General features: G+C 38.4%; 1 protein-coding gene across 2 annotated transcripts in view; it reads left to right on the top strand.

Annotated features, from left to right (window-relative positions):
• cog6 (component of oligomeric golgi complex 6) overlaps positions 1-10,743 on the top strand; it is a 233,672-nt gene that overhangs the window by 48,188 nt on the left and 174,741 nt on the right. Inside the window, exons 1-2 of one of the 2 annotated variants that reach the window (XM_051926342.1) lie at positions 37-125; positions 219-362. In XM_051926342.1, the coding sequence (XP_051782302.1) occupies positions 222-362 (141 nt within the window). In that variant the 5' untranslated portion in view covers positions 37-125; positions 219-221. Of the gene's footprint in view, positions 1-36; positions 126-218; positions 363-10,743 lie in introns of those variants that run through there. The other variant, XM_051926341.1, reaches the window with a different exon arrangement.

The raw sequence follows: 10,743 nt of genomic DNA, 5'->3' as shown, positions 1-10,743 counted from the left end.
TCCACGCTTTGTCCATTCTGGTGTTACATAACAAAGAGCCTGTTCTAGCAGAACAGGGCGCAGGGCAGAAGCTAACACTGGATGAGCCTCCAGTCAGTTGAAGTTTAATAAGTATTGAAACTTGAGTATGATACTTGATTTGTATTTCTGGACTATGTTATAGACATCTTAACTACATAACCACCTTTTACCTAAAGAGTGTGTTTGTTTATTTGCAGGAAATGCTGGAAGCTCTCAAAGCTCTGTCTGCATTCTTTGTCGAAAACAGCTTGCGAACGAGAAGGAATTTACGGGGAGACATAGAGAAACGCAGTTTATCCATCAATGAAGAATTTGTTCGAATTTTCAAAGATGTGAAAGAGGTAACCAAAGGCTGAATTACAGTATATGTCATATGTATGTAGAATTGGACTGGGCTGTGGGTTTAAGGAAAAAAAAATGAAAACCAAGATATAACAAATTTACAACATCTCTCTATTATAAAAGAAAATCTTGAGACAAGACAAGACTATTGCCAAGAGATTTTTTCAAGTCCCGCCCTCCTAGCAACCATTTCAGGTTAATAGCCCATGCCCATTGACCTCTCACCTCTCATTTGTATGAATGCTTTTGTCAGACACAGTTCCTACACTCTCAGCTCTTATAAATTTTGATGTTTTCCTCTCTTTAAGTTCCCATTAAAAGACGACTTACTATGTCCAAATCTTATTGAAGAATTTCATTCCAAAAGGTTATCAACAGAAGAAATGAGTACACGGGCAATCCTAGCACCGAGAAACGATGAAGTCAAACAAATCATCGTGAAAATTGTTGATCAGTTACACAGCAAATTGGTTAAATGCGTATCAATAGTCTATGCTGAAACAGTTGGTGGTGATGGTATGGAAGATGAAAACATAAACTTACATTATCCCATAGAATATCTACAACCATTAACACCGTCCGGTCGTCCACCAGCCACTGTTGAAAGAAGGATGTATTATAATGTTATTGCGTAATTTATTTATGATTGATGGTCTATGCAGTAGGACAAGATTAGTTGTATTAAAAACTGACCAAACAATTCTGACATGTAATTTTAACAGGCAACAAGAAAGGTAATGTAGTACATCTTCTGCAGATAACATTAGACACCAAAGGAGATCTTGATATGCCATTCGTATTAAAACGTTTATAGTTTCCTGTTAGAATAGCTTTTGGTATGACAATTAACAAATCACAGGGACAAACATTTGAAAAAGTCGGTTTATTTATTAGAGAGAAAGAAACGATATTCACTCACGGGCAGTTATATGTTGCATTGTCACGATGCAACTCCAAACACTGAATCCAAATTCAATGCGATATTGACAAAAAAGTTGATTCTAAACATTGTTTTTACTGAAGTGTTACAGTAAAAATGTAAGTTTAAAAAGTATTTGTGTGTTAATTTCAAAGCCAAACAGAATGAAAACATATAATGCAACGAATACATCTAACGCAACATGAAACGTAATTTTCTTTCAATTTGTTTCGTTTTATTATTTTTTACTATTGTTCATTACTCGCTGTAATATAAAATGGTAAGCTAGGTCTATTATGCATATGTAACAATTCTCATGAAAATAACAATCTGTTTCAATTATACATCCGCTTCCCCATTACACGAGCGACAGAGCCACAAAGTGGCTAGCGCATAGTGCCTGCCCGGGGGTTATTGTCCTCTGTGGCCATGTGACTATAGCTTTAGGTTCATCGTTAGAGACTTAAATGAGATTTGCAATTTAATTCACATTTAAGGACTTTTACCATTTCTATTGCTTTCTTTTTCCTGTATTATGAATGTCTTTATTATTTCGTTTATTATTTTTTATACTGAATTTTTTGTAATTCTTTGTAGTTTTTGTTCTTCTTGTAAAACACTTTGAGTTACAGTATAGTACATTTTGAAAATGTGCTATAGAGATAAATTATGTTGTTGTTATGTACAGTATTTGCATCATTAAGAGCTGTTAAGCCCGCTCAGTGTTATCCTTTAGTTTAGTATCAAAATTAGTTAATGTTGAAAGCCTACATGAAGGCCTCTGTTATGTTATTACTACATCCTGTTCATTTTCATCCATCCATCTATTTTCCAACCCGCTGAATCCGAACACAGGGTCACGGGGGTCTGCTGGAGCCAATCCCAGCCAACACAGGGCACAAGGCAGGAACCAATCCTGGGCAGGGTGCTAACCCACCGCAGAACACACACAAACACACCCACACACCAAGCACACACTAGGGCCAATCTAGAATCGCCAATCCACCTAACCAGCATGTCTTTGGACTGTGGGAGGAAACCGGAGCGCCCGGAGGAAACCCACGCAGACACGGGGAGAACATGCAAACTCCACGCAGGGAGGGCCCAGGAAGCGAACCCGGGTCCCCAGGTCTCCCAACTGCGAGGCAGCAGTGCTACCCACTGCGCCACCGTGCCTCCCCCTGTTCATTTTCTATATAGTAATACAGCATTCATTGCAGCTGAGCGCCAGCTGATTTAATTTTTAAAAATGTCTTTTTCTAATTGAGATTTGTTTTTTTTACTTTTAACTCAGTTTTCTTAATAGATTCCATCTCAGTGTCTACCAATCACAGGCTTTACTATAAGTTAGTAGGTGTACACTATATACTCATATACCATTTAAAACTGACACCATATGTGCACTGATCCCACTATCATCTTGTGCCCATCTTATTTAATTTTTTTGTTCATCTATTTATTTTCTACTTTTCCAAAATGGTTTTGTTTTCCATCCATCCATCCATTTTCCAACCCGCTTTCCTTTGCATAATTGAAACTTCTTCCAGGATGCAGGAACTGGACTCATATTGATTTGGCTATGTGAACAAGCTGCACTATTCCTTTTTGTCACTGCGCTTAAATGACATGAATATGGGAGCAGTCAGTTGTTCAGGAAAGTGGTTCTACCGCTTTGATTAATCTGGGTGGAAAATTATTCAAGTTAATGGTCTAAAGAAAATAAATGTTTATACATTTCTGGATAGATTTCATTTCCTTTGTAATATTATATTGGATGCTTTTATTATTCTGTTTAGCTGCGTATCTCCTACTGCTGTGTTCTGCCATCATTGCATGAGTGCCCCTCACCTTTAAACTAGACCTCTGAGTAGTTTAATTAATACTTTTGTCATACAGTTAGAGTTAGCTAATCTTTTAAAAAATATTTAGTGAAGTGAGTCATGCCACTTGATCTTAAATGTGATGAAATGTTGCTAAACTACACTTTTAACTCCCTGTTCCTTAACAGAGTGTGAAAGAGAGTTCAGACAAAGGCAATGGAACATTTCTCCCATATACTTAAAGAAGAGTTCTTATTTAACCATGTTCCTATGTTCCAGGTCCACTTTAACAGCATCTTTATAGACTATATTTTTGGTCAGTAATGACTGTAAACTTACTGTGAAGTACTGAGAGCTATATGTAATATTTTTAGTTTTCTATCCTTTTCATTCATTTCTAAACTTGTTTAATCTAGCTTTGAGATATAGGGGGACTGGAGCTTGTGTAGGAAGCAGCCGGGACAATGTAAGAAGTAGGTGATTGCAGAGCATTCTCATGTACAGGTACATCTCAATAAATCAGAATATCATTGAAAAGTTAATTTATTTCAGTAATTCAATTCAAAAAGTGAAACTCATATATTATATAGATTCATTACACACAGTTATATATTTCAAGCATTTATTTCTTTTCATTTTGTGAATTATGGCTTATAGCTAATGAAAACCCAAAATTCAGTATCTCAGAAAATTAGAATATTGTGAAAAAATTCAATATTGTAGACTCATGGTGTCACACTCCACTCAGCTAATTAACCCAAAATCCCTGCAAAGGTGTACTGAGCCTTTAAATGGTCTCTCAGTCTGGTTCAGTAAGCCACAAAAAGTCATTGCTAAAAAAGCTGGCTGTTCACAGAGTGCCATATCCAAGCATATTAATGGAAAGTTGAGTGGAAGGGAAAAAAATGTGGCAGAAAAAGCTGCAAAAGCAACAAGGATAACCACAGCCTTGAGAGGATTGTGAAGCACAACCCATTCAAGAATTTGGGGAAAATTCACAAGGAGTGGACTGCGGCTGGAGTCAGTGCTTCAAGAGCCACCACACACAGACGTATCCGGGACATGGGCTACAACTGTCACAACATTCCTTGTTTCAAGCCACTCCTGAACCAGAGACAACGTCAGAAGTATCTTACCTGGGCTAAGGTGAAAAGGAGCCCCGACCAAATACTGAGTGCATATATGGACATACTTTTCAGTAGGCCAACATTTTTTTTTTTTTATTGGTCTTATTTATTTCTTGGTAATATTTAAATTTTCTGAGATACTGAATTTTGAGTTTTCATTACCTGTAAGCCATAATCAGAAAAATTTAAAAGAAATAAATGCTTGAAATATATCACTGTGTGTAATGAATCTACTTTTTGAGTTCAACTACTGAAATAAATTAACTTTTTGATGCTTTTCTAATTTATTGAGATACACCTGTACATACCCACTAGTTGTCTTACACCAGGCAGTTTAGTGTTTCCATTGCATTTCCATTAGGGATGGGAGGAAAAATGAACTACCTGAAGAAAAACTAGTGTAGACATTCTTCACATACAGAGTGGTATGGTTAAGGGGTGCAAAAGTTAAGGATATCCAAAGTGAATCCTATTATTAGACATATGTAAATGAAAGACCTATGTGTGTGCATATGTGTATGGAGCAGTCTGCTTTGCTCACGCTTAACCATAGCCACTAGATGGCACATGCATGCACTTTTAAATTTGCTCCACGCTTGCATGCACCTCACTTCTCACTACAAAAGACCTGTGTGCAACAAAAATGTCATTCTAATGACACAAATGAAGAGACGCAACGTTGAAATGAAGCAATCGCCGCGACTCGACAATGTGCAAGTGAAACACCTCAGTAATGGAAAGCAAGGCTTGAAGTTTTCACTCTGCACTAGGTAATTCTTAAGAGTTAACTGACGCCTCACCAAGTTATTAAATATAGTAGAGCTGCTAGGGAGTCTTTGGGTTGTTTTTTGTCCCGAAGACCACATACAGATAGTTTACTTACAGTGGTGTGAAAAACTATTTGCCCCCTTCCTGATTTCTTATTCTTTTGCATGTTTGTCACACAAAATGTTTCTGATCATCAAACACATTTAACCATTAGTCAAATATAACACAAGTAAACACAAAATGCAGTTTGTAAATGGTGGTTTTTATTATTTAGGGAGAAAAAAAAAATCCAAACCTACATGGCCCTGTGTAAAAAAGTAATTGCCCCCTGAACCTAATTACTGGTTGGGCCACCCTTAGCAGCAATAACTGCAATCAAGCGTTTGCGATAACTTGCAATGAGTCTATTACAGCGCTCTGGAGGAATTTTGGCCCACTCATCTTTGCAAAATTGTTGTAATTCAGCTTTATTTGAGGGTTTTCTAGCATGAACCGCCTTTTTAAGGTCATGCCATAGCATCTCAATTGGATTCAGGTCAGGACTTTGACTAGGCCACTCCAAAGTCTTCATTTTATTTTTCTTCAGCCATTCAGAGGTGGATTTGCTGGTGTGTTTTGGGTCATTGTCCTGTTGCAGCACCCAAGATCGCTTCAGCTTGAGTTGACGAACAGATGGCCGGACATTCTCCTTCAGGATTTTTTGGTAGACCGTAGAATTCATGGTTCCATCTATCACAGCAAGCCTTCCCGGTCCTGAAGCAGCAAAACAACCCCAGACCATCACACTACCACCACCATATTTTACTGTTGGTATGATGTTCTTTTTCTGAAATGCTGTGTTCCTTTTACGCCAGATGTAACGGGACATTTGCCTTCCAAAAAGTTCAACTTTTGTCTCATCAGTCCACAAGGTATTTTCCCAAAAGTCTTGGCAATCATTGAGATGTTTCTTAGCAAAATTGAGACGAGCCCTAATGTTCTTTTTGCTTAACAGTGGTTTGCGTCTTGGAAATCTGCCATGCAGGCCGTTTTTGCCCAGTCTCTTTCTTATGGTGGAGTCGTGAACACTGACTTTAATTGAGGCAAGTGAGGCCTGCAGTTCTTTAGACGTTGTCCTGGGGTCTTTTGTGACCTCTCGGATGAGTCGTCTCTGCGCTCTTGGGGTAATTTTGGTCGGCCGGCCACTCCTGGGAAGGTTCACCACTGTTCCATGTTTTTGCCATTTGTGGATAATGGCTCTCACTGTGGTTCGCTGGAGTCCCAGAGCTTTAGAAATGGCTTTATAACCTTTACCAGACTGATAGATCTCAATTACTTCTGTTCTCATTTGTTCCTGAATTTCTTTGGATCTTGGCATGATGTCTAGCTTTTGAGGTGCTTTTGGTCTACTTCTCTGTGTCAGGCAGCTCCTATTTAAGTGATTTCTTGATTGAAACGGGTGTGGCAGTAATCAGGCCTGGGGGTGGCTACGGAAATTGAACTCAGGTGTGATACACCACAGTTAGGTTATTTTTTAACAAGGGGGCAATTACTTTTTCACACAGGGCCATGTAGGTTTGGATTTTTTTTCTCCCTAAATAATAAAAACCATCATTTAAAAACTGCATTTTGTGTTTACTTGTGTTATATTTGACTAATGGTTAAATGTGTTTGATGATCAGAAACATTTTGTGTGACAAACATGCAAAAGAATAAGAAATCAGGAAGGGGGCAAATAGTTTTTCACACCACTGTATATATAGAGTATGCAAATGACATCGGAAGACTCGATGACAGCATATTAAAAGAATGTGCTGTGGAAATTCAGAAATTGTAATCAAATCCAAGGTTGCAGGACACAGTTCTACAGTATTACTGTACTTACAGTACATGTCTTGTTTGATAGTTGAGTTTTATTCAGCTGTGTTTGAGTAACAGTACACAAAAACTAATAGGAAAATATGATCTGTTCACTGTATTGAATACTAATATATATATGTGTGTGTATATATATATATATACGTGTGTGTGTACATATATATATATATATATATATATATATATATATATATATATATATATATATATATATATATATATATATATATATAACTCTGCTATAATACATTAAAGACATCTGATTAACTACAGGGTAACCATTTATTGGAAATTTCTCTTAATTTTCCATAGAATGAAAACTGTAGTTTGTAGTAATTTGTAGTTTTCCTCCTCTTTTTCTGTACGTTTACAGTGCTATATAGAGACATGATAGATGAAGCCTTTAGCAAACTGCCTATTATTTTAATTGATGTGGGTTATTTGTTTTCGTTTAAAAAAACTTACTGGTTTACATATAAGGACTAACCAGACAGTAGTAAAAATTATTTTGTAAACATTTTCTCTAACTAGTTTGTCTGTTATTTAGCTGTTAGTTTATATAGAAATAAACCCTGCATTGTGCAATGTTTTTGTATAAAGCCAAGTTTCATGATTCTACTTTTAGTGGCTGCACATACAGTATTTTACTTTGGGTCCCATTGCTCCAAGACCACATAAGTAATAGTCAATACTACTTTATCTTCATGCACAGCACCTAAATCAAAATTCCAACCTACTGTACTTTGAATCTTAAGTGAGCTTTAAATGTATGTTAGCCCATCAGTAGCAAATTCAGTTTTGAAGAGATAGACAGTAGAGAAGCAGAGTTCATTTTATTTTAGCTTGTTCACTTAATCTGACTGGCAATCCCATTGTTTATAGGTGACAGATGGTATGCAACCATTCTGCTCTTTTTGAACTGTTTACTTCCTTATAAATGAGTAAAAACCCTATTAAGATTCAACTCGGTCTGCCTGAAAGGTGTCTTCAAGATGCTGCTGCACGACTTCCTCAATGAAGCAAGAGATTGGCAATCTGTAATATACAGTTTGGCCCATCAGGGGCTGGTAATGTGTTGCACATGCTGTGGCCAGACCATAATAAATATCCATCCTCTTACCCTTTCTGTGCCCAATTTGTGACAGATAGTTGTTTTTTTCTGGCTTTAATTTTAATCTTTCATCTAAGGAACATACATAGCCACATTGTTAGATAACATTTTATTAATATAGCAGGTGTTATATGTCTGTCCTGGGTATGACGTTAAACTGCAAGCGGTCCTCCAACTTGCAGGGAAATCATGGGTGTTGGTGGCAGGATTGGCACTCCAGCCACTGTAAAAAAAAAAAAAAAAAAAAAAAAAAACTTCATAAAGCTCCGAGACTACAGAAAGGACTCCTTTTTGCTCTCCGCGGGAGTAGTTCTCCTGCGCTCGCATCATGAAGGGGGTGGGGGAAAACCCTCGGGAGCCGCATCTCCGGAAGAGTCAAAACCGTTGGAGAGCCAATAGGGTCAGGTCTGTTGGGGATCAGAACTAGTGTGGTGCTGAGGCGTCGCTCACTGCACAGCAGCACTCGGGTCCCAATTTGAGGCGGCCCATACGGGTGGGCGCATGGAACGTCTTGTCTCTCTGGCAAGATGATCATCTTCCTCTGCTGTCGGAGGAGCTGCGTAAACTCCGCATTTCAGTGGCGGCACTCTCTGAGGTGCGTAGACCGGGGACTGGCCAGATCTCTGTAGGTGGATACACCTTTTATTGGTCTGGTCGGTATGATGGCTGTAATACTCGGGGAGTAGCTGTTGCTGTATCGGATTGACTTCTTCCGATGGTGTCCAATGTCACTCCTTTCAACGACTCAGATTACGGCACTCCCTGGGTGCCTTGTCGGTTGTCTCAGTGTATGCTCTGACCGCGGTGAGTGATGTCCCAGTGATGGAGACATTTTATTCACAGCTTCGCTCGGTGGTTGATGGGTGCCCTCAGGGTGACACTTCTCTGGTCATGGGCAACTTCAGTGCAGCCACTGGCACTGACAGGGCTGGCTATGAGGATTGTCTCGGTCCCCATGGGTCTGGTGACCATGGTGAAAGTGGCTCCATGTTCCTTGACTTTGCAAAAGGTCAGGGGCTGGTGCTTCCTGTCTTGCTATATGGTTGTAAGACATGGACGCTAACCAGTGACCTGCGATGAAAACTGGACTCCTTTGGTACTGTGTCTCTCCGGAAGATCCTTGGGTACCGTTGGTTTGACTTTGTGTCGAATGAGCGGTTGCTCATTGAGTCCCGAATGAGGCACATTACCTGCATTATGAGTGAGCGTCAGTTACGGTACTACGGCCATGTGGCGCAGTTTCCCTGAGGGTGATCCAGCTCGTAAGATCCTCATTGTTGGGGACCTGAGTGGCTGGACCAGACCAAGGGGTCGCCAACATAACACCTGGCAGCGGCAGATAGAGGGTCATTTCCGGAGGGTGGGACTGGACCGTGTGTCTGCCTGAGGGGTTGCAAACAGGGATCCCGAGTTGTTTCATTGTGTAGTGGGTACGGCAACGCACTGTACCAGTGCATGCTCCCCAAACTTGACTTGACTTGTTATATGTGTATACTTAAGTCAGTACTTCTCAAAAGCACCTTCTTTTAAAGTTCTGTGAAAATATGCAAATATTTAGTAATAGACTCCTTTTTTAGTGCTGTTGATTAAAAAGAAAGCTTCCCATGTATACAATAAGTGAACCTTGAAAGTATTTAAGGGAATTTTTAGCATTTTAACAGTTAAAGTTGTTACAAAATTGCAGCTGTTTTAAGGGTAGTGTTTTGTTTGTTTAGGCTTTTAATAAAAATATTACTGATAACCCAGCTATACCAGTTTAATTGATTATATATGAAAAATATATTTTATTGCAACTTAATGTCTAGAGGAGTAAAACAAGGAATCTTCTGGCAAAAGATGCATATTTAGCAGATGTTTTCAGCTGAAATAATGGGTTATTCCATTTGGACTGATTTGAAAACCCTGATGCAGTTCTGTGATTAAAAACATATGGTTGGCTACTCGGGCAGGTTAATTACGTAAACTTCTTTGAGAAGTGGTTCATTAAATGAGTAATGCTCTTGTGTTTCATATGGCATACAGAAATTTGAAAGAGATCTATACATCTGGACATTTTTAAGCATTTTTCCTATCTTTAGAGAATACTATCTGATGATTTGAACATGAGTCTTACTCAAGTTTACAATTTACTACTTAATTCATCAAAAAACTTGGCACTAATCTGTCACCAGAACCTCTGTTACTTGTGTCCCAGTGTGTCTGTCATACTTTTCTTCCCCCTTATTCCCCATAGAAGGTATTTTTGCCTCCTGGCAATGAGCTGTGCTGCATACAAATCATTTTTTGTTGCTGGAGAAATCATGACTACAATTTGAGTCATTGTGTCTTGTTTTATTATTTTGCATGAAGGGGATACGTATATTCTTCAAATTTGCCTCCTTACATTTTATGCATAAGGATGAATAGATGGCATTTGAAGAAGCTATTTTGATTTTTTTTTTAATTTTAATTCATGATATACAGTACTGTAGAAAAGTTTTAGGCAGGTGTGAAAAAATGCTGTAAACAAAGCATGCTTTCAGAAATATAAATAATGATTGCATTTTGTAAATTGATAACAATAAGCAAAGTGAGTGAACAAAAGAAACATCTAAATCAAATCAATATTTGGTGTCCTTTTGCCTTCAAACCAGCATCAATTCTTATAGGTACACTTGCACAAAGTCAGGGATTGTGTAGGATTATAGTCCGGTGTATGATCAACCAATTATACCAAACATGTGCTAATGATCATCAATGTCACACGTAGGTTGAAACACAGTCATTAACTGAAACAGA

The sequence above is a fragment of the Erpetoichthys calabaricus genome, chromosome 4, assembly GCF_900747795.2.
Source record: "Erpetoichthys calabaricus chromosome 4, fErpCal1.3, whole genome shotgun sequence".
Lineage (NCBI taxonomy): Eukaryota > Metazoa > Chordata > Cladistia > Polypteriformes > Polypteridae > Erpetoichthys > Erpetoichthys calabaricus.
The sequence above is the reverse complement of the archived record's forward strand: the minus strand, read 5'-3'. Positions and strand labels throughout refer to the sequence as shown.